The sequence below is a fragment of the Tachypleus tridentatus genome, chromosome 1 (assembly GCF_004210375.1).
Source record: "Tachypleus tridentatus isolate NWPU-2018 chromosome 1, ASM421037v1, whole genome shotgun sequence".
In the NCBI taxonomy this organism is placed as follows: domain Eukaryota; kingdom Metazoa; phylum Arthropoda; class Merostomata; order Xiphosura; family Limulidae; genus Tachypleus; species Tachypleus tridentatus.
In genome coordinates, this window is record NC_134825.1 from 129,099,882 (window position 1) to 129,125,053 (window position 25,172).

Sequence of the window (25,172 nt, forward strand, 5' to 3'; positions counted from 1 at the left end):
TACGAAATAACACACTGATCCTTAAACGAGAACTACTTCTTACATTTGAAATTGGCTCGACATGGCCAGGTAGGTTAAGGCGTTCGACTCGTAATCTGAGGGTCGCGGGTTTGAATCACCGTCACACCAAACATACTTCTCCTTTCAGCTGTGGGAGTGTTATAATATGACGGTCAATTCCACTATTCGTTGGTAAAAGAGTAGCCCAAGATTGGCAGTGGGTGGTGATGACTAGCTGCCTTCCCTCTAGTCTTACATTGCTAAATTAGGGACGGCTAGCACAGATAGCCCTCGTGTAGCTTTGCGCGAAATTCAAAACAAACCAAACTCTTTTTTTTATTATTATTATTTGTATGCACATGCTTTGGGTAGTTCCCAGAAAACATATGAATGGAAGTCAAGTGCGGATATCTTGGAAACCACGTCCGCCAGTCCAGTGTATCCTGAGAAGGTGTCATTCAACCAATCTCGGACTTTCGTTGTATAATAGGGTTGGACGTCGTTTTGCATGAATTAGTCACACTAACCATTGCCTCAGCTTTCTAGTTGTATCAACATTCAGTTTTAGAATATGTGAAAGTATCGTGCACCACTGATGTTGAATCAAAAAAGAATGGTCCAGCCACACAACAGTCCCATAGTCCACAACAAATCATAACTTTGAATACACCTTGTTTTTGTTTTGCTTCAGTAAGCCAGTAGGGGTTCTTTGATGACCAACAGTACATGTTATATTTGTCTTCTTCTCCATTCACACAATAACTGTCTTTGGCACTGAAAAAAACACTTTAAAAACTGTTTAAAGGGCGTTCTTTTTCATCTCGGATTGAATAATAAACCATTCACACAGTCTGGGTCATCCTCTCTGAGGCTGTGTAGGAATTGCATTTCATATGGGTGCTATTTCGCCTTGATCAAGATGTCGTGGATCGTTCTTTTTTTGCAAAGACAAGTTCCATCCATGTCCTATGGAAAGTTTTCCAAGGGTTGGCATACACCTTGGCCAAAACAACAACTCATGTTTTCCCTCTTTTGGGTAGATTGCTAGAACGTTCCCTGTCTCCCACATTACCAGTCTTCTTATCTCTAGCTAGCAACATCCTGACAGCACTGTGAATGATTTCTCTCTCTCTCTCAATGTAGTGCATTAAGTTCGGCAGCAACAATCCTCTGGAACCAACCTTTTCTGCCACACAGTGGGATTATGGATTATTTTTACTTTCTCTTGTTTGGACAGCGCCATAACCAGTAACGGATATTTCCAGACTTTTCGGAAACCTTGTGTGTAAAACACCAACAAGTTATACTTAGTTCAAGATTTGTTTTCAGATCTAATATTAATGTACCACACAATTTTAAACAGATTTACGTGTAAGAATATTTGGTCCACCAGTAAGTTTGGAGGATTACGAAGCAAAAAATTGGGCTTCGATATTCGTGGTACGCAGATCACATATGGTTTTTTTGTAACGTATAATTCTTTATTTAACAACAACTAAGCCACAACAGTAAAACCAGGAAAGCTGGTATCGTTTTAGCTACGCAATGGGTTACCTGTGTTGTTTCTACCGCGTAAATCGAGCCTAAGATTAAAAATTACCCTTAACCTACAGGAGGAGGAAGAAGGGAGATTCGTAAAGATGTTGGTCGTAAAGAAGAAACTATCAACTTGTATAAACGCCCAAAACTATCGTACGTACTTATGAATACGCACGGTAGTTTTGGAATAAGTACGTACGGTTGTTTTGGACGTTTTGAGATATCCTATGAATTTATAGATTATCATATAGCATTGTTGATAAAAGTTACAGGTTTAGAGCTGCTTGTGTGGGATGCACAACATTGGCTTCCACACGTGCCATGTGATTGATTATTGTCTTCTTTCACTCACGTGATGTGTAATTGATTTCGAAATCAAAGCAGATTATTCTGTGCTGCGTTTGCAGATATGTAAACAGACTTATTTTTGCCCAAATAATCGACAAACAGTGCACGTATGTATACGAAACCGTTTCTCATCTCTGGGTTACGCTAGAATTCAGAGAAAAAGAAAACTGGATTTAATGGAGACCAGTTACTTAATATTACGAGATATTATAACACTTATTAGAAGGAAACCTAACATTAGTGACTTGTTTAACTAGAAAATTGTTTACCGTATTAGAACATTGTAACATCAACGATTAAGAAGCTTGTTTATGAGCAAAACAGTACGCTAGCAAGCACATACACATACAAACACACACGTGGCTTAATCCAGGTGTTTCCAAGCTGGGAGTCACAAGACAGTGTCTGTGTTTTTTTCTTATAGCAAAGCCACAACGGGCTATCTGCTCAGCCCACCGAGGGGAATCGAACCCCTGATTTTAGCGTTGTAAATCCGAGGACAGTGTCAAGGAGACCATGGTAAATATGTGTAATATACAATATTATTAAAGTATTCAGTATTTATAGTTTCAGTCAGTTTGTAAAATGTTCTGGGGTATCTTGTGCTGAAAACATTTAAGCACCTGATCCATAACCAGCTACAGGGTAAAAAGTATTAAATCAAGTTATAGACATGACCGATGGTATATGTGCTCAAATGACAACGTAAGGACTACAGATACCTTTAGTGTAATTTGATAATTCAACTCATATTTTCGAATTCTTGTTTGAAGGTCCTGTAATGCCAGAAAGCCTAATTTCCAAAGATACCCTTGCCCCAGGTAGTCCTACTGATGCAGGTAAACGTCATTTAATTCCGTATCTAAGTGACGCCATAGCTCCGGGCTAAACCTGTATGTACTAGAAGTGGTAATGCCTTCTTTTTAAAAATGTTTGAAATTAAGTTTAAGGCTACACAGTGAACTATCAGTGCTCTTCCTACCACAAGTATCAAAACCCGGTTTCTAGCGTTGTAAGTCAGCAGATACACCGTTGTGCCACTGGGGTTGGTGGTGTTTTTTTTAAATCAGATAAATTAATTGAAAAGGCAAATACTCAAAGCCAACGGAAACATGAATTATTATACAATGTTTTTTAGGAAAGATATGTAACTGGCGTTTCTGAAACAAAATGTTCATATCATAAAGATATATTAAAATTGGGGATTAAAGTTTTTTAGACAGGGATATCCCTTGTTCTTAACGGCACTGGAAAGCAAAGGAGTGTGAATCAACTTGGGACACCAGGACTATCCAGAAAGAACTCTGCAACAGCCACGGTAAGAAAAGCGAGGTAACTTTTTAACAGGTGAAAATATACAAAAACAAAAGTCAATGGCAAAAATCATCCACGAGCCATAAGCAACACTACGTAATATAGTCAAAGATTTCTGTTGTGGAAAGCGACATGAGTCACTTATACAACAGTGGCCCCATGACATATCCGTTCAACTATCGCGTATCTCAAGCAGCTGGAGAATAAAAGGGATATTCGTGCTATTCGATATGAAGAGGTTAAACCAGTGTGGACCCGGCATAGCCAGGTAGTTAAGGCACTCGATTCGTAATCTGAGGGTTGCGAGTTCGAATCCCTGTTACACCAAACATGCTCGCCCTTTCAGCCGTGGCGGGGGGGTTATAAAGTGACAGTTAATCCCACTATTCGTTGCTAAAGAGTAGCCCAAATTGGCGGTGGGTGGTGACGACTAGCTGCCTTCCTTCTAGTCTTACACTGCTAAATTAGGGACGGCTAGCGCAGATAGCCCTCGAATAGCTTTGCGCGAAATTCAAAACAAACGAACTAGTGGGTAAGGATATATGTGTTATCGGACTATTAAAACGGGCGTTGAGAAAACGCATAAAGAATACCAGGAAAAGCGGTGTCCTTTGACAAGAACATCTTTAAAACAGAGTATTTTCCAGTAAAGCTACGCTCTTAAGATCCACGGTCTCCCTGATGACGTGATGAACCTCTAAAATCATTTTTCATAATAAATAACTTATTCATCTTTTTTATCACAGTCGGGAAATCAAACTGACCTTCAGTAGAATTAATATTGAAACGTTTTGTAAATTCTTGATAAGTTAATTGTTGGCTTAAATCAGTCACTCCAACAAATTATAGAGGGCATTTCATCCATAATTTTATGTTTTTAAGTACTTATGATCGCGCACAACCTATGATATTACTCATAAAAAATTGTTAGTATTTGAAAACGTTTATATATTCCGTTTACTTTTATTTTGCATCATTAATTTGTAAACTACTAACATATATGTATAAATATTATCATTATATGACACATTTATTCTTTGCTTTGTTCTGTGCAAAAGTGCCCACCACTACATTTCTACTGATAACCAAAAGTGTTGAACATGCTAAACGTTGACAATAATCAGAAGACAAGAAGAATGAAACGTAAATAAAAACTATGATGTTGTGCAATATTTTTTTATTTAGTACGAATGCATGCCATGGTTTTACCCTCGTTTCATGGTGCTACATGTGATAAGGATGTGTATATTGTAGAAAGTACTCCAACAATCTTAAGTATGATATAAAGAACAAGCAGTTAGACACCTGTCCTGTCACTTTAATAAGGCTAGTGATCCTTTGTTGTTAAACCTGGTGTGTGTTTTGCCTTCTAAGAGGATAAAGACGTGTACCTGCTGAAAAGACAACATTCCCACGGTACAAGAAATTCACTTGTCAAGGACAAGGATTGACCCATCATAAAAGATATGTAGATCAAAAGTATGGCAATTTAACTTTTCTACTTTCCCACTAAACCCCTTTCCCCTTGTCTATAACTTGAAATCGACCACTGTGTTTGTAGTTAAAAGATCCAGACGACCTTGATATCTTTCCCCATCTTTCTGTCCCATCAATCTTCTTGCTCAAAATTATCGTAACCAAAGTGTTAAAGACCTTCGAAATGAGGGCGCTATATACTTGATATTTATGTACGAAGAAAAGGAATATCCATCTGTAAAAAAAGGAAGAAAACAAACACATTGAAATTTAAAAGGTTTCTTTGTTTCTAATTAAGGACAAAGCTATATAATGGGCAATTTGTGCTCTGCCCACCACGGGTATCAAAACCCGAATTATAGCGGTGTGAGTCCACAGATATACCGCTGTGTCATTGGAGTAGGCAAATTTAATATGAACTCATCGCAAAACGAGAATGGAAAGAAAAAAATGTGACTAATTAGAACTGCACTCAACGAGTCGTATCGTAAACTGCCTTTATTATCACAGGTAATAATTCAGCAAGACAAAAGTGCAACAAAAAATACACTAACTACTGATAACGTTATCCTCGTATAAGACTAATTTTTAGTCTTTGTTTCTGTTTTCAGATATTGTAAAATAGTTTTGTTCAGTTTGGAAATACTTCCTTTATGATTCAGATTATAGGATAAAATGAATTATATAACTAGTTATTTTTGTTTTCTCTCAGTGTTTGTTATTCTTATATTGATACTGTTTTAAGCATTCTGACTTAATACGTCTAAGATTTACAAATACCTTTTAAGACTGATTTTAATTATTATTGATTCTTTATATTCTAGTTCCAATGTTTTCGGAATTAAGCCTTCTTAAACTTTAGGATTAAAAAAATATGTTATTTGCAAGTTTATCAAATAATGAAAAAAATCAAAATTTTCCGCATTCTGAGTTTCTTCTTATAACTTTGAATATTGTCTCTGTAAATGGTGCAGAAAAGCATGTTGATATTTCCATAATTATTACCAGTGAACAAATTCCAATTCATTAATAGACAAGCCCACTTCATTATACTATTGCCTCCTAGTGTCTGCGGAGTTACAACAGTAGAAACCGGATTTCGATACCTGTGATAGATAGAGCACAGATAGCTCTTTGAGTAGCTTTATGCTTAGCTACAAACAAAGAAAAACTCGTACTATCACACCACTCTTCACAGTTTGGATTTACAGCCATATCAAAAGCATTGTCCAGATTGTGTGAAATCCAGACCTGTCTATCAAAAAAGAAAAACAACAGGAAGTAATAGCTGCTTTACTTGATGGTTTACATTGTTCTTTGCTTTAATTTTGGCGTTAGAAACATCATGACTTTCGAAGTTTCCATTCTCGGCTGTGATGAACAACATAAGGTTTTTAGTACAAGCATGACAGCCAAGGGTAAGAAGGCTTCTAACTGCAGACCTGCTTTCCCATCAAATTTCTGGGTGATGGATTTAATGGTGGATATGCAGCACATTGATGAGCGATTAATTCTGGGTGAGCAGCTTATATTATACAAGTCCGTTGGACTTTAATTTTTTCAGCACATTGGATACCATGGCTTATGTGTAAATAGGTGGGCTGTTGAAATGTCTTGGGCGCTCATCCCACCACTGCTACATCCTGTAAACGATCAACTTTGTAATTAATTAAATGAGTTAATCATCTAATTTTTCGGTGCATTTTTACTCTGACCGACTGTTCTTCAGTGCAATACATTTCCAGCAGGTATTTATGTTATGAGAGAACCCTTGTGCTCAGAAAAGGAAATTCTTCTTCACTTCTTTCATGGGTTAGAAGATATAATCGAAGGACCGACAGTTCGTGACAGCTATTAGGCTTTATAAACCCTAAATAATAGGGAGTCACGTGCAAATTCCGTGATATTCAAGTCCACTTCTAACTCGTGTATTGTTATACATTTTCGGTATAAATTAAGTTAAAGATAGCTTCAGTTATTATTTAGTTTCAGCGTCTTGTGGCTCGTTTCATTGTATCTAAGCGCGAAACTACAAAATTCACGTCTCGAACTTTGGCCCTTTTGATCCACAGCCCGAGATGCTAGTCATTAGGTTGCTAAAAGATACTAAGAAACAAGTTAACTACTGCACTCCTATTTTGCACTAATAGTATACATATAGAACAGTGTATATTTTTCTTGTCCCCCAGTGGCACAGTGGACGGAACGTTTGTGGACTTACAACAATTAAAACCGGGTTTCGATGCCCGTGGTGAGTAGAGCATAAAAACTTTCCATTGTGAATCTTTGTTTAGCTTCAAACTGTGCTTCAATATGTGAAGTTGCCATTAAAAGCTAGAATACTTAGTGAATTATGATATTAATAAAACAGTTTAAATTAGATTATTTTTTCACGTCAATTTACATACGAGTGTGTATATTTCTTTCCAGAATGTTCGTTCAAGGGAAAGATGTATAAAAACAACCAGTCTATATTGACAGCACAACCTTGCTTGAATTGTACCTGTAGCTATGGGGCTGTTGTTTGTTGCCTTCAAGTTTGCCCAAGAATCCCATCGCCACCTGACGGATGCAAGTTGGTTAAGGAACATGGAAAATGTTGTCCTGTAACAGTGTGTAGTACGTTTTTTCTTTCTTTTTTTGTAATTGAAATATTTTAATGTATGTCATTCACGTTTCAAGTAATTAAAAAAAATACAACGCTAATACTGTGATGTATTCGACTTAATATAACTAAACTAATAATGTGAGATACAACTATACAAATTCAACGTCAAATACTTAGTCAAGTCAGTTACTGTGTGAACTAGATTAAGCTGCTGCATTGTGTATTTGTTCATGAATTTTTATTCATATCACAAGAAATAACAATTATGGTAATGATTTTTGACACTAAATTAGTTGTTTATTTCCAACACCACACACACACACACACACCACACATGGGATCGAAATCCCGTCGCCAAATATGCCTGCTCTTTCAGCCATAGGAGCGTTATAATGTTACAGTCAATCTTATCTCTTGTTGGTCAAAGAGTAAGTTGATTGTGGGTGGTGTTGACTAGCTGCATTCCCTCTAATTTTTCACTGCTAAATTGGGAGCGGCTACCTGGAGAGGAGATGGGCGTCACCAGATAAAAAATCTGTCCGAGAATCACCGATGATAAATAAGCATCTAAGGTGCCCCAACGGTCGTAAGTCGCCTCGAGACTAAAAAAGTAAATATACATGTAGTAGTTTGTTACACCTCAAAAACAAGTTAAACAAAACAAATTAAACAAAAAACGCTACAACAACTGGAAAGGTCCCAGGGTACAAGCTACAGTGTGGGATTATGAAATGTATCCTAGGTTTTGGAGGTTACTGAATAAGTGGGACACACATAGCAGTGGAGATACACCGTCCATCAGTGTTAACCTCCATTTGATGCCAGTCTCAGATAAGAAATAAAGAATAGTAATAGATATAGAATTAGAAATAGAAATTAGGAGAGCGAGATGTGAGTGCTCAAGCCCATTTGTTGCAATATTTTTTTAATTTGTTTTTGTTTCGGCTTTTCTTTAATTTTAAAAAACTAATATAATTAGTCAGAAGTTTGGATTTGCTGTTTTTAACGCAGTCCTTTCTCGTGATTTTACTACTTAACTTCATTAAAATGTATTTATTTTCGCTAATATATATATTATTTTATTATTTTCTTGAAATAGATACTGGGTTTGCCACAGATGCAGTTGTAGCTTCTAAGATCTCCTCTAGTGACAAATCTTTGAACGATATTTCGACTAGTGAACAGCAAAATGGTAATCACCGATCAGGTCATCCAAATAGTTACCAATCAAGAATGACCAGTGAGGCATTTATAAGGACCAGAAGAAGGAAAGGTAGATTAGGATTTGTTAATGATACTGACCCTGGAAACAGGAAAATAGGCCAGTTACCGGACCAAACAGTGACCGCAACAACGATGGATGGTACACTGTTTGTGACCTCACCTTTTTACAAAAAATCTCTTACCCGAAGTTGGCAATCATTTCTTAAATGATATCTCTAATGGTAAGCTATCATGTCTTACTGCATTGTAGTGTTGAGGTCAGATTTCCTAGCTATACCATTAACCGCAATATCAGCATTTTGTAAGCAAATACCATATTTGGTACAAAGGGCCATTTCCATTAAAAAAAACCCAACTAAAAGTCATGTTGAGTATCAAAATTTGTTTTTTTCAAATTACCAAGTAACTTCCAAACTCTTCCAAATATCTTTATTATTTCTCTTATCATAATTTATTCATCCTACCGTTACAAAAGACATGAAGACTTAGATGTTGACAAACATTTAAAGCCAACAACATAGAGAAACCTAGACACAATAAATTTTAAACATTTTATATAAAGTACCTAGTGGAAATGCAAGCACTTCTGACATATTATATTATATTATTTAATACTAGTTCTTTGACAATATATATATATATGGAGTCGTGTACGCATATAGAATTCTTATCTAACCACCAAGATACGCTCTTACTAAATGCTGTTTTAAAACTAAACACGCTGTCTTGCAGTGTTGACACTAGAAGTACTCACCTTATCTTCGAAGGTGTTTAGTAGTTCCCTCTGTTTATGCACCTGTTAACAGATTCCTCAAAACTTAATAAGACATTGAATTTGTAAACAAAACACGTTGTAAGTACACAGCAAAACTATTTGAAACTCAAATAAAAATAACTAAAACAGGTTCCAACGTGTTTATTGCACTTGCCTTTTCTTTAAAATGTAAAAAGGTAACCTATTTTATCATTATAAAACGACATAAGCAGTGTCCTGAAAACTGGATTTGAACAAAATATCATTTTGATGTTATAGTATTATTACATTACGTTAATGACGATTTTGCAGTAAGGAGGAGTTTTGTTAAATTTTAACGATACGTTCACACAGAAACTGACATCCATCGATAAGAGGCCTTACAACTGACATATATCGATAAGAGACCTTACAATTGACATTCATTAATAAAAGGCCTTACACTTATACATCTAATTGTTTCTTCATATTTCTTTTTATCTCCTTCTTCTTCATATTCATAGCCAATAAATGGACAGACATATATGCATTTATATTTTCCAATTAACATTATTCTGCTAGTAGAACATACCTACGTTCGACAGAGTATAGAGAGTTGTGTTATTTTAATTCACGGTATAAAACTAAGAGAGCCATGTGGATCTGACCGCGAGAAAAAAACATCGCTTAGATAAGTGTAACCCCAACGAACAGACATCCGTTTTCCCAAATTATATTATCATAACATTACAGAGGTGACACCTATTTCACTCCATCCTCCTTCTGTTAGTGTAAGCCTTTTAAATACAAGTTTAGTTTTCTTGTGGAGCTTTAGAATATTGTAACTTTGGTTGGTTGGTTTTCGAAAGACAAGTCTGCACGTATAACATTTTATTTAGTCCGATCTGGTGGTACATTAGCCTGGGATTCTGTGGGGAAAAACCGAGGTTGTTACGCGGTAAACAACCTGGCGTCTGAGCTTAACAATAGCTTTCTTAGTATAGTAGTGGCGCCTGTGTGTCCAGCTTCTAACAAAAGTAACACGTGGTTATCCTTGCTCTTCTTAGGTTATTGTGGTTCATAGAAACCTGTGATGAACAAATCCTGTTATATTTATTCTGCAATGGTAGTTGATGAAATGAATAAACTTTGAAAAAAAATCTGTCTCTTTATATCTCTTCAAAATATTTTAAGGAACGGCGAATTGTTTCGCTAGTTGTACAAAGTGAAACTTATAAAAAACAAATGGTAATTTAAAAGATGAGCAAATATATTCGTTTTTCTGCCTCTAGGCGTATCGACAATTAGAGATAAGCAAGTGGAATTAAAGCTAATTAAGTATACGCTATTTATCATTTAAATGGGGGTATAATTCTCTTAATTAGTTGTATATGTCGTTGGTGTTTAAAATGTGTGTAAAACCTATCATGATTTTACATTTCTCTACAATATGGCTCAGACATAATTAACTTAAGCTTTAATAGTTCTATTTATAACCTTTACAACTAAAATGTTATATAACTTATACATAAGTTATAGTCCCAAGCCTTGTCCTGTTATTAACCTTAATTCCACAGGTTAAGTACTTTATATCAAAACGATTTTGGAACCTCATCACGCCGTTACGGTCTCTGTTGTCATGTCCAGTCGTGCTCCACCAGACAACAATGAGAAAGGGCTAGTAATAAAACTGTTATGCTCAACACACACCACTCCTCTGTGCATGGTTCCATAACTCACCTAGTCTATGTGGGCGACGGTTTCCTAACCCCATTTCAATATTCCAATCACACAGAAATCGATAAAAACTGCGTTTGGTGACTTGACAGTTACCTCCTTGTGCTGAACAGCATGAATACCCGTTTTATTCTCCATATACTTGAGATATTTAACTGTTGAACGGATATGTTATGGGAGCAACATGTATACGTGTGACTTGTGTTACTTTTCCATAACAAAGATCCGTCTTGAACTGTTGCCTGATGCAGTTGAACGGTTTTTGCCATTGGCAGTTTTATTCGTGAATCATCTCCTGAAACTATCACACTTTATTTACCATGGATGGGGCATGATATGTTGCAGATGTCTTTTTGGATGGCCTTGGTTTATTTATATTTATTTGTCTTCCAATCCTAATAAGAACAAAGAACATTCTCGATATGAAATTTTAAATCCCTATCTGAACACATGTATAAGTGCAAGTATTTTTCTTCAGAAAGAGCTGTTACATATCTTTCACAAAAGCGATTGCTTTTCGGTATCATCCAAGAATGCAGAAACTTAGTAAGAGATCTGGGTATGTGACAGTACATTTGACTTGAAGAAAAATGTCAAAATGTTGTTCTGATACACTCTGTTCCACTTGACTTTACACTAGCTGTAGTTGTCATGTGGCTTGCTGACATGAAGGTTCAAAATCACTTTTACATAATGTACTGAACCCTATGTATAAGATGAAGTAACAACTGTACCAGGATAACTTTAAATATAATTTTGTTATATTCATATCTAAACATATAACTAATGATCTACAATATTACTTGTATTTGTTTTATTAATAACAAAATCGATGAAACTTAACATTTTCCTTTTTTCTTCTGACTTCTCTTCCTTTATTCCCGTCTCTCTTCAGATTGCTATATTAACGGAACCCTCTACGCTGAGGGATCAGCTTTGTTGACCTCAGCCAGTTGTTACTACTGTTACTGTATTCGTGGAAAGGAAAGGTGTCTCAGACCAAAGTGTCACTTGTCGCTTGATGGGTGTCATCCCCAATACGGTCATCGTTACGCTTGCTGCCCCACAAGCTATGACTGTCGTAAGTACTGATGACACATTAAAAATAAAAAAAAAAGAAGGTAATAATACGAAAAAACAAACAAACATAAAAGCACAAACGAATCTACCATACCTCATTTACCTTCACCTTTGGTTTCCATAGTTATCGATTTTACCATCATAATAAAATGATTAACATCACATAGCGAAAAATGAGATATTCAACTTCGCTCATATTTCTACAAATTTCTTATGAGATTAGCGATGGGCGAACGATCGGATCAGTAGTTTATAGTAGATATAGGGGAACATAATTTTCTAACTAACTGATCCTTTACGCAACAGGCATATCTTCTTTATCAAATGCATTAGTAACAAATTAGAAAATATTAAGGCTTATTACTGTTTTCTTCACTAAGCATTAAGACAACCAAGTTGTGACTATGACTAAAGAGTGTAAAAGAAACAGAAAGTTAAAAATTAGTGCTTAATGAACTTTGAAGGTTTGATAGATATTTGTATGTGCGTGTGTGTGTGTGTATGTGTGTATTTACAAAGTTTACAATTGGTCTTAATGTTACCTCAATGTTAAACTCTTTTTCTGATTTTCATTTTTATCAGTTCAGAATTTTCATGAATTTCACTAGCTTGACATAATTATTACATTTTTTAATTACCCGCCATAGCCAGGTAGTTAAGGCACTCGACTCGTAATCCGAGGTTCACGGGTTCGAATCCCCATCACACCAAACATGCTCGCCCTTTCAGCCGTGGGAGCGTTATAATGTGACGGTCAATCCCACTATTCGTTGGTAAAAAGGTAGCTCAAGAGCTGGCAGTGGGTGGTGATGACTAGCTACCTTCCCTCTAGTCTTACACTGCAAAATTAGGGACAGCTAACGCAGATAGCCCTCGTGTAGCTTTGCATGAAATTCAAACAAACGTTTTTTTTTTATTTTATTTTAAGAAATTACTCATATTTAAATTCCATTTTCTACACATGAATGAGATTAGACGCTTTTTAACCAGGTGGTTAGGGCGCTCGAGTCGTGATATGAGGGTCGCAGTTTCGAATCTCCATTACATAAGTAACCTTTTAAAATAGAGTTATCTTATCGTCAAAGAACCAGTTTGTCTAGCACTGTGTAAGCCTTTTAAGTTTCTTATTAATAATATTTAGGGAAAAAAAGATACTTAGGACTAGATCTATGCAGTAGCTCTCGAAGTTACTCATTAGTTCGTTTTTGCCCGTGTTTTTTTTTATAATATTGAAAGAAGTTATTTAGGAGTTTATAAAACAGGAATGGTGTGTTGAAATAATTGTGCATAGATGTTACGTTTGCTTATTGTAGAACTCTTTAAGTTTTAGTTAATATGAAATGCAGTGACGGATTTAGGGTTGCTTGGGGCCTTTTAGTTAACAATTTTTCATCTGCTATTCCTCTATTAAAATGACGAATTTCCAGTTGCGCATGCTCAAATTCGCGGGAAGAATACGGAACGAGTTATATATACCCTATAAGAATATTTAAAAAACAAACAAACTATTACTTCACTAAAATGCACGAATAAGTTTAATAAAACTTAAAATGTATAACGAAAACTTGCAAGTTAATTCATAATTTACTGTTTCCGTCAGTGGTTCAACCGTAAGCCTGATTTCTTATACTGCTAAAAGTCGAATTATGATATCCGTAGTGGGCACAACACGGATAACCCATTGCCTATCTTTGCGCTTCACAACAAACAAATAAAGATATAATTCATTATACTGCATGTAACAGTATAAAACTAAAAATTATGGATCATATTGTGCTCCGTATTACGGAATTTTATCCTAGAAAACAATGTAAACTATCATTGCACTAGTAATATATTATGTATATTTTAAAGTAATTTCATGTTTTACATTTCACAATGAAAAGCTTAAGTAATTACAAGAAAAGAAACGTAAATAGCACAAACACGTGAAAAAGTTTGGACCGTTTAATTTTTAAAGGTAAGTAATATATTTCATTTTTCCTTTTTTTATTACACCACTTCATCATAACAGGCTGTGCAAACAAAAATTTCAGTTTGATGTGTCTTAAAGATAATATTAAAAGACACTTTATGCTCGTTGTTAAAGTGAAGTTTAGACAATTGCAAGGAATACAATCCTATATACAAAAGTTCTGGTACCGATATGTAAACTATTTACGTCCTAACAAGCAGTCTGAACTGAATACTTACTATTTATAAGACAAAGGCGCCATTTGTGACCTCGTAATACAGCAATAACATTCCTTTTTAAACTAAGTACTTTATAATTGATGTATATAATACATCTTCACGAATATTACATTTAAATATAGAAACCCTGCAAAAATAATTTCAGACGTTACCCTCACTACACATACTTTTTGAACATTTTTACAGGTTCTAAAACTCGTGAGTCCACCACATTTACAGTTGAACGCTCAAGAGCTAGTAATGAAATACGAAAAGAGGGTGTTACCAATGTCTTCCCAGAAAACCAGAACTACAGTTTCAAGATCAGTTCGCTGAATAAGGAAAAAGGCCTACTTTCTGACCGATATGATAACAATATTAATTCATATTCCAATAAAGAAATGTCTACCTTATTTACAGAAACAAATAAGAACGAAACAATTCCAATGTCATCAGGAGCTAAAACCCAACTGTATGACATAGCTGTCGGCTATCGTGAAAAAACTCTAAAGACAACACCAAATCTTAATATTTCTCACTTACCAAACAACGGTTCTTCTATTCAGTTTGTAGACGATTTAGGCGTAGCCAAAAAAGAAACTTCCTACAATATATTTTCAGATAAAGATTCTGAAACAAGAGAAAGAAATTCATTTTATGTATCTGATAAATCAAATTCAAATGAGGTAGAAAAACAAATTAATAAACATTCAATTGAAGGCAGTAAAGAGTTTCGAGTTAAAAGGAACACAAGAAAAATCTCATCTGAAGGTTCGTCTGGTAAAATTCCTTTGGAACCACCGCAAAAAGATTTCAGTATTGAAAATTTAGAAATAATACCATTTGTCGCAGAGGATGCAGTTTTTAAGCCTCTTTACTTTAACAAACAAGAGGACAACAAAGAAACAGTAATAAGAAAGGCAGAAGAACGTGAGGAAGTTTCTAAAACGAGAGAAGAAATTCCCGATTTATCAGCTCATTCCTCAACTTTATTTGAAACTACACTTCGGCCTATCATGTCTGCTGAGAGAACTCCGCGTACGTATTTATGTTTTTATTTCAACAAGCATATTTTTATAGAATTTGCACTTAATTTTTCACTTTTATGCGTTTTATTAAATTGTTTGCTGATATAACAATGGATATAGAATAATTAGTTTTATATAATAATGTAGTAATAATTTTTCCACTTATCCCTAAAAAATTGACACTTGGTCAGAAATTTTCTTGCAGGTAACGCCAGTAAAAGTTTCAACATGAAACATTTTGTACATTGTTAAAAATGTTTATTGCTTTTTTAAATGTTCATTATTTTACATATTTTTTATATTTAATTGTTTATCGTTTTTTATTATCATGGATAACGAATACGAAATTTTCTTAGAAACTATGCACCTAAAATACCTGTTTTTTACAGTTTTCTTTACGTTCAAATTCAAGCTATTATTATATACCTCTTAAGAGTAGGATTTATTGTGTTAGTTTTGAATTTATATAGGTGTTGGATGCATCAGAAGTAGCGTCAAAAAAACTTAGAACAAAATGTGCAGTGACTTTAGAATAGCAAATTATCATATCACCTTGTCTTTAACTTCAACGACCATTCGTGTGGAATCGTGTTTTCCGATTCCTTTCAAGACGTTCATTTCAACTGTATTGAACACGCCAGTAGATTTCACCTATTTGGTTAATAAAAATAAATTAAAATAGCCTTAAAATTTTCATAATATTAATGTGCTAATATTGTTATTAAGTTGAGGAAGCATTGTGAAATAATACACAAAAGCTTTAATAAAATTACGAATAAAAACGCACTTTGAGTTTTGATCCGTATAAGATATTTCAAACAATACAGAGTTAAAAAACAGAATAATGTAAGTAATTATACATCTAAGAGGATTAAACACACTTCATCCACTTGTTTTGAAGCTTTTTTGAGAACGATGTTTTGCTGTTCTAGGTAGGATTTCATCAAAGCAATGACCTGATTATTCGTGATGACGAGAAACCCACTTGAAGTAAAAATATATCTCAGAACGGCTGGTATGGGTATTAACACTTTTACCAATAAATAGAAAACAACGTTTCGACCTTCTTAGGTGATCTTCAGGTTAACAGAGAAAGAGTTTGCAACTGACCGTTGTCGTGCACTTGTCTTAGGGACAGGAGTGTAAAAAGGTATGGGATTGTAGGGGGCGTTGCAGTTAGATGTTAGGTCTTCACAGAAGTCTAAACCACTGAAGCCAACAAGATAGCTTTAGAACTTTATATCAAAAATCCCAACCCGTTGATATACATCCCCAGTAACTAATTAGCAGCCCTTATAGAATTTACAACGACCAAAACTAACTCTATGTTCAATGACCAAAACTACTTATAAATAAATGGCCTAAGTATGGGTAATCCCGTGTCACCAGTTCTAGTGAACATTTTTATGACACATACTGAATCTTAAGCGATCAATTCAGCCTTACATCCACCACTAAACTGGTACAAGTATGTTGATGATACAATTGCTGGATTTACATCTACAGAACACACACTTAATTTTTTTTAATCACGTTAACTCTATACATCCAACATTAAGCTCACCTGTGAACAGGAAAAAGTGAACTAAATAGCATTTCTCAACCTAAAGATTACAAAAACCTATATACAATTCAAAACAGAAATCCACAAAAAAATGGCCCATAGTTGAGTAAACATTCTCTGGAACTCAGCACATGAAACAAAAACTCAACGTATTAAGAAACCAAATAAACACAGCCACAAAACTATGTTCACCCAATAAAATTAATGATGAAATCAACAAAATAAAACATTTCATCAACATCAACAAGTTTCCTCAAAAAACCGTGAAAAAAATTATACGTTTACACTTAGATCAACAACAAACAAACAGTAATAAATTCCAAGATACAACAAACTACAAAACCTTATATTGCTGCATACCACATATTACCGACATCAGCGACAAAAAGAAAAACATTTGGGAAAACTTATAACAAAAGACAGTAAACATCAAATGTATTCAAAAACTAGACACAACACTAAAAGTCCATATTATGTAAAATCTACACCGACAAACACAACACAAACATTATTTATAAAATAGAATGCAACAACTATTTCTATATTGGAGAAACAAGCAGAAAAATTGAAATCAGATTCAAAGAAAATAAAAAAAACAACACTTTCACAAGTTTTTGAATACCGCAAATAAAATAAACACAACATAACCACAGAAAATACCCAGATGCTAAGTAGGGAAATAAATACAAACAAAATCAAAATCAAAGAAGCTCTACTTATACAACAACTCAAACCAAAATTAAACCAATATAAAGGAACATCTTTATAACTATACTAATTAATAACCTAACATCTAACTGCAACGCCCCCTACAATCCTGTACCCGTTTACACTCTCGTCCCTAAGACATGTGCCCAGCAACGATCACTTGCAAACTTTCTTTTTGTTAACCTGAAGATGACCTAAAAAGGTTGAAACTTTATTCTTTGCTTATTAGTAAAAGTGTTAATACCCATACCAGCCGTCCTGAGATACAATGACCTGATCAAAGTGGAAATATCATCCTTAAACATACTTCAGAATAGGTGGTGAAATCAATTAAAAGTTCTCAACTGAATTACATCCATTCATTTAAATATTCTCTTTGAAAAAGCGGTATTTTTATTATTCTAGAGGATTGTTTTATAGATGGACAACTTTATATCAATGGTGAAACATTCAAGAAGTCCGACCCTTGTTTGATGTGTCAGTGTTTCTATGGGGAAGAACTCTGCCAGCAACAACATTGTCCCTCACCACCGTCTTCAGAATGTATTATGGAAAGACTAGATGGTTTCTGTTGCCCAAGATATACGTGTGGTGGGTGTTTACATTGTTTTTGATTTGTACATGGTTTGAATAATTCACACCCATAGATGGTTCACAATTACAAATAACTCAAACTGATTTTGCACTAACATAATTAGCTTATAACACATCGTGACAGTTTAGTAACGTAAAATTACATTGTAGTTTATTTACTGTTGCATTTGTTTGTTTTAAAGCAGATTCACATTAGGCTATAATGCTATGTTCATCGCGGAGAATCAAGCCCCGAATTTTAGCGTTGTAAGTTCATGAACTTACCATTGTCCCACATTACTACAGTAACGTTAGTGCCTTTAACAGTAATGGTTAAAATGTTAACTAGATGTAATATACTTGTTTTTGTTATTTTCGTTTTATTATCATTATTAGTATAAGGGTTTAGAACTAGCCTAAGTCCTGAAATGACCGAAATTCGTGTGATATTATTGGTATTATGGCCGAAGATATTTCTAATAGCGAGGGTACTCAACTGATGAAATAATGCATTTTATTTATTACTAGCATAAAATATTGCTTCTGGACCCAAGACCCTTCCATAGTTCTCACTGTCTATCGATTAAGATTCTCCATTATTCCCAATTACTTCTATAAGTACTTCAATAGAGGGCCGTAACAGAAAACAAATCCCGTGCTATCACAACACTATTGTCCCACTTAGTCTTGTTAGCTTGTAAGTGGGGCTAAGAAAAGTTTCAAACATGTCGCCCCGGAATTCGGAGGAGACACAGAAGTACAACATCTGATGCCAAATCAGGTATTAACTACCCTAAAAAATCTATTCCTAGACTCCTTCACTCGCTTGAGTGATTTTCCGGGTCCATTTTAGCCCTACTTGATGTCCTCTTGATTTGGGGATAGACTATATAAATGTGGCTTGCTTTGGCCACCCAAAATATGCTTGAAAAACTGTGGGAGGAATTCGTGGATAAAGAAACTAATTCAGAAACATACACCACGAATTAGTATAGGATAAGCACTCACATAAGAACAATATATTAAATTCAGTGATGTCGAGAAAACCTACTTGTAGAGAAAAATATATATGTAAAAACGGCTCGTTTGGGTTGAGAAAATATTTTAGGTAGAGGAGCGAACATCGGTCATCGTCAGGTTCACAAAGAAAGAAAGAGGTAACTGACAGGAAGCTGATCACATATTTGAAAGGGGTTGTGTAACTGAGTGTCGGAATATAGAGGGCGGTGTTAGATGTTTGAATATATAATTTTATATCATTTATTATATTATTTTTAATATAGGTATAAAGGTGTTCTTTTGTATTGGTTTATTCTGGGTTTAAGTTGTTGTATTAGTAAGGCTCCTTTAATTTTGCGTTTGTTTGTTTGTTTCTTTATTTAGTATTTGAGTGTTTTCTATGATTATATTGTGTCTATTTGACTTGCAGTGTTCGAAAACGTGTGAAGGTGACTTTTTTATGTGCTTTGAATCTGGTTTCCATTTTTCTACCTGTTTCTCCAATATAGAAGTCGTGGCAGTTATCACATTGTATTTTATAAGTAATGTTGATGTGGTGTTTGTCAGTGTAGTTTCTACATCGTATAGACCTCAGTTTTGTGCATGGTTTTTGAATAAATTTGGTATTAACTGGAATGTCATATTTTGTTACTGGTTCTTGCGAAATGTTGGTTATTTTTCTGCTGATGTCGGGAATATATGGTATGCAGCAGTGTATGGTTTCGTAATTTTTTGATTTGTGAGATATATTTGCTTTTTTGGTTGATTTTGCTTTCTGTCGTGCGTATAATGTTTTTTACAGTTTGTGGTTGACACTTATTGATGTTGATGAAGTATTGTTTTATTTTGTCTAATTCATCGTTAATTTTATCTGGTGAACATAGTTTTATGACTGTGTTTATTTGGTTTCTTAGTATGTTGAGTTTTTGTTTTGTTTCATGTGCTGAGTCCCAAGGAATGTATAGTCCAGTATGGGTGATTTTTCGGTGGATTTCGGTTTTAAATTGTGTGTCGGTTCTTGTAATTTTGAGGTTAAGAAATGATATTTGATTGTTTTCTTCCGGTTTACATGCGAAGTTAATGTTGGGATGTATAGCGTTAATGTGATTGAAAAAATTAAGTGTGTGTTCTGTAGATCTGTATCCCGCAACCGTGTCATCTACATATTTGTACCAGTATAGTGGTGGATATAATGCTGTGTTAATGCTTGTGTTTCAACTTGTGTCATAAAAATATTGGCTAGAACTGGTGATACTGGGTTGCCCGTGCTTAGGCCATTTGTTTGTATATAGTTGTGGTTGTTGAACATGAAGTTTGTCTTCATCGTGGTAAATTCTATGAGGGTTGCTAATTGGTTGTTGGGAACGTCTATAGTTGGGTTAGGGTCTCGGATATAGAGTTCTAAGGCTATCTTGCAGGCTTCAGCGGTTGGAACTTCTGTAAAGAGGGATATAACATCGAAACTGGCCATTAAGGCTTTATGATTAAGTTGATTTAGATTAGACTTGAAATTAAAAGAGTCTTTGATGAATGAGCTGGCTGATGTTACATATTTGGAGAATGCACATGCTATGTATTTACCAAGATTGTAATTAAGCGATTCATATGTAGACATTATTGGTCGTAATGGACAATCTGGTTTATGAGGTTTGGGGATGTCGTATATTTGTGGTGCGCATGAGTCGGTTTTGCGTAGGTAGGAATAAAGTGTTTGTGAAGTTGTGTTGATTTTTTCATTTTTATTACATTCCTTGGGAATCAGAACATGAAACAAAACAAAAATTCAACATACTAAGAAACCAAATAAACACAGCCATAAAACTATGCTCACCAGATAAAGTTAACGATGAATTAGACAAAATAAAACAATACTTCATCAACATCAATAAGTGTCCTCCACAAACCGTAGAAAACATTATACGCACATACCTAGACAGAAAGCAAAATCAACCAACAAAAGTAAATGTATCTCACTAATCAAAAAATCACTGCTGCATACCATATATTCCCGACATCAGCAGAGAAATAACCAACATTTGGCAAAAACCAGTAACAAAATATGACATTCCAGTTAATACCAAATTTATTCAAAAACCAGGCACAAAACTGAGGTCGATACTATGTAAAAACTACACTGACAAACACCACACCAACATTACTTATAAAATACAATGTGATAATTGCCACGACGTCTATATTGGAGAAACAAGTAGAAAAATGGAAACCAGATTCAAAGCACATAAAAAGTCACCTTCACACGTTTTCGAACACTGCAAGTCAAATAGACACAATATAATCATAGAAAACACTCAAATACTAAATAAAGAAACAAACATAAACAAACGCAAAATTAAAGAAGCTTTACTAATACAACAACTTAAACCCAAAATAAACCAATACAAAGGAACACCTTTATACCTATATTAAAAATAATATAACAAATAATATAAAACTATATATTCAAACATCTAACACCGCCCTTTACATTCTGATACTCAGTTACACAACACCTTTCAAATATGTGATCAGCTTCCGGTCAATTACCTCTTTCTTTCTTTGTGAACCTGACGATGACCGAAGAAGGTCGAAACGTTGTTCGCTTCTCTACGTAAAATATTTTCTCAACCCAAACGAGCCGTTTTTACAAATATATTAAATTAACTATATTCTTTGCTTGGTGAACTTTCAGTTCTGCTCTACATACGTAACTCGTTTTGATTAGAAGTAAATATTAATTAATGCAGAATAAAATTAACGTATTTTGAAATATTTCTAAAAGACATAAAACTTCAACCAGAAAAAGCTTAATATTAGTAGAATATCTCCACTTGAAGTAAGTTGCATAATCAGTTTCCAATTGAACTTTAGGAATATAAGCCACGAGATACTTCAAATACAAAAATGCCGACGCGATTTAATCCTAATGTATTATATTTTTTGATAAAGGTAACTAGCCTAATTTTATTTTGACTTTTTTTTCTCTTTAATATAGAAACAACACAAGAGGTTTCTCAGGGCCTACACTCAGAAAACAAACGTTTTCAGGCCTATGATGTGCGACCCTGGGTAGCAGCCACTGGAGTTCCTATTCCATCAAGTGAGGGTAAGAATACACATTCGACAACAAAGTATTCAAATGAATCAGAAAAACTAAAAGATGTGGAAGATATTATCACGGGAACCTTTCTGTCAATCTCTGATGCTCCAGCACCCCCTGTATTAATGTTTGGATCATCAGGAACTTCGTCCCAAACAAAACGACACGGTACACACATCACACAAATCTCAGCACAAAGAAGAAAATCCAACGAAGGAACATCGTCCATGAAAAATTTGGCTAGCGTTCTCTTGGTTGTGGATGGTGATTCGACGATCTTAGATTCCACCGTAAAAAGCAACTCAAAACCTTTTTCGGTGGATTCTTTAATAAACAAACCGAACCAAGAAAATAAGACAGTCATCACGATTGGTAATCCTTCATCTCACAGTGTAATACGTAATGGGATGCCAGACAATGTACCATCTCGGTTTGCAGAGTTGGTAACGGAAGAAACGTTGGATATTAAGCATAACCAGTCTAAGTCAAAAACTCACATCGTATCTTTAGAAGAATCTAGCCAATTAAAACCGAACGGTTCTAACTGGGAACAAAACACAAACACTTCTGAAAACTCTTTTCTCAAGTCTTTCCAATCAGAAAGAAGTGATACTATTTCGATATCAAATCAACCAGAAAGACTAGAACATTCTTCTTTGTCTGTTAACAAACAAGAAACAGACAAAAAACATTCATTCGATTCGATATCTTTAGAAAGCTTGAAACCTTTGTCTCCAAACCGTGAAGAATTTGGAAGTTTGGAATCAAATATTGGACTGCTGGGAGTATCCTCTCACGAATATGAAGGTTCTACTATTGAGCCCCCCAAACGAGAAAAACCTGGTTCTTTTCCCTCACAAACTAATCACCCTGAAACAATTTTTAAACCTATCCGCCATTTTTCCGAATCCCATATTTTCCCCCAAGGAACAACAGAGGAAGCGAATCTTGGTAAAATTCAACAAGAATCCCCTATGAAAGAATGGGATGGCGAAGTTGATACGCAATCGTCAATGCAAACGGTCATGTCTAATATTCCAATTCGTACGAACTGGGGATCTCTGAAAGTTTCAGGTTTGTAAATATGTTTTAAATAAGTATTTGTTTGTTTTTGAATTTCGCGCAAAGCTACACGAGGGTTATGCTAGCCGTCTCTAATTTAGCAGTGTAAGACTAGAGGGAAGGCAGCTAGTCATCACCACCCACCGCCAACTCTTAGGCTACTCTTTTACCAACGAATAGTTGGATTGACCGTAATATTATAACGTCCCAATGGTTGAAAGGACGAGCATTTTTGGTGCGACGGGGATTCGAACCCACAACCCTCAGATTACGAGTAGAGAGCTTTAACCGCCTGATCATGTATTTATCTCGGTCACAGACTTAGTCTGTAAAGCAGGGCTTTCACTGTAAGGTTTTCAGTCAGTAGAATTATCCATGGTACATGGTAAAAGTTGGTTTGTTGAATAATTGAGTTTTATTGATTTATTTTTCGACTTATATGGAAATGACGCGACTTTAAACTAATTATTTCTTATTTGTACTGTAGTGTCCAAAGAGGTGTTCTATTACATCAAGGTTTCTCAAGCTTTCATATTTAACGTGTCAAAAAGTTCAAAGACCTGTTCTTAGACCAGCTGGGTCAATGATCACCTTTGTGACGTGAAGGGCTCACTCGTATATCCTTACGTTTATCTCTATCTTCTGTAAATTTCGTCAGTTCCTTGAGCTAAACTTAACTCACGTCGTATAGGTTAAAAGTTGTCTTCAATAACCGTGAGCAAATAATCAATTAAATAATTGCTATTACATATACAAAACAAAATTAGTTAAAACTTTGTATTGACGGTTGGTAGTGTTTGTAATGGGTGTACATATAACTATAATATTTGTTTTCTCTATTTCATCCTTCTCAGGATGTAACATCTTTGGAATGTTTTACGGTGTTGAACAAGTAATTCCAGAACTGAGCGAACCGTGCAAGAATTGTGTTTGTCGTGCGTCAGGAGTAGAGTGTGCTGTCACCTGTTGACATTCTTCAACACCATCATGTTCACCAAGCGCTTCAATTTGGTTTAGACAAGAACAAATCGAATGACCGCTACCAGAGTTATATTTAATTAAGAATGTGATTGTACGGCTAAGCTACAGTAAACCACGTTAATAGACATAGGTGTAGGCGTAAATTACAAACTATGGAAGGCGCAGGATAGTCTGTGACTGATCAGAAGAAACTAAATGTTTTTTACTTCCTCAAGTTCACGAAAGTGAGCGAAAAAAGTAAAACCAATTTGTATACAGTTTGAAAATGAAGACCACCAAAATTTCCGAATGTATTTTTCCTCTGATTTTTATCTGCTTAAAACTAAAGCTAAGCAAATTATTTAGAGTGTAGATTTAACAGTAAAACTGTGATTTATTAACAAATAATAAGAAAATATACTGTAACAATGTGATCCGTCAATAAAGTTTATGATCATAAGTTTCATTCTTGTTATTTTTTATCCTTTCATACAAGTGGGAAAGTTACAATGCTAGGATAACAAAGTGAATTGAAGAAGAACCAAATGATAGAATAAAAACAAAGAAAGTAAAAGTGTGTTCTTTGAATATTAAAATCTTTAACAATTATGAAGCAAAACTTCTTGTCAGTGTTGATAATGAGTCCTCCCTGTTTACATATATTTTCATTATTTTCATTGAGAAGTAATTTTTTACTCGTGTTTTATTTTTCAATTATCATTTACTTCAGTAAAAAACTCAGTAAACGTTGTACATAATGTGTGATTACACAGTGATTCGTTAAAATTAATTTTTGATCAGTTGGAGAACACAAATTTGCAATGAAGAATTTGGTTATTTACAGATAATTATTTGTTTTTATGTGTAATAACTGAAAATTATTCAAAGCCACTGATACAGAGCTGGTAAAGGTATTTTTCAGTTGAGGCATTATGAGATATATACTGAGA

General features: G+C 34.7%; 1 protein-coding gene and 1 long non-coding RNA gene across 2 annotated transcripts; one reads left to right on the forward strand and one right to left on the reverse strand.

Annotated features, from left to right (window-relative positions):
• Positions 1 to 7,560: 7,560 nt before the first annotated feature.
• On the reverse strand, positions 7,561 to 11,817 carry LOC143223505 (uncharacterized). The gene is made up of 2 exons (XR_013012942.1): positions 9,264 to 11,817; positions 7,561 to 7,887 (listed from the first exon to the last, which is right to left on the reverse strand). It is a non-coding gene; the product is annotated as an uncharacterized LOC143223505 (long non-coding RNA).
• A 54-nt stretch (positions 11,818 to 11,871) lies between these two features.
• LOC143223498 (uncharacterized) lies at positions 11,872 to 24,663 on the forward strand. The gene is made up of 5 exons (XM_076451566.1): positions 11,872 to 12,060; positions 14,439 to 15,269; positions 17,937 to 18,122; positions 22,096 to 23,274; positions 24,117 to 24,663. Exons 2-5 carry the CDS (start codon positions 14,633 to 14,635, stop codon positions 24,230 to 24,232), a joined length of 2,118 nt encoding a protein of 705 aa, XP_076307681.1. The 5' UTR covers positions 11,872 to 12,060; positions 14,439 to 14,632; the 3' UTR covers positions 24,233 to 24,663.
• Positions 24,664 to 25,172: the final 509 nt, after the last annotated feature.

Coding starts and splice junctions, on each gene's coding strand:
- LOC143223498 (XM_076451566.1), top strand. CDS start 14,633: ATGTCTACCTTATTTACAGAAACAAATAAGAACGAAACAATTCCAATG. Junction 15,270..17,936: donor GTCTGCTGAGAGAACTCCGC/GTACGTATTTAT, acceptor TTATTATTCTAG/AGGATTGTTTTATAGATGGA. Junction 18,123..22,095: donor TTGCCCAAGATATACGTGTG/GTGGGTGTTTAC, acceptor TCTTTAATATAG/AAACAACACAAGAGGTTTCT.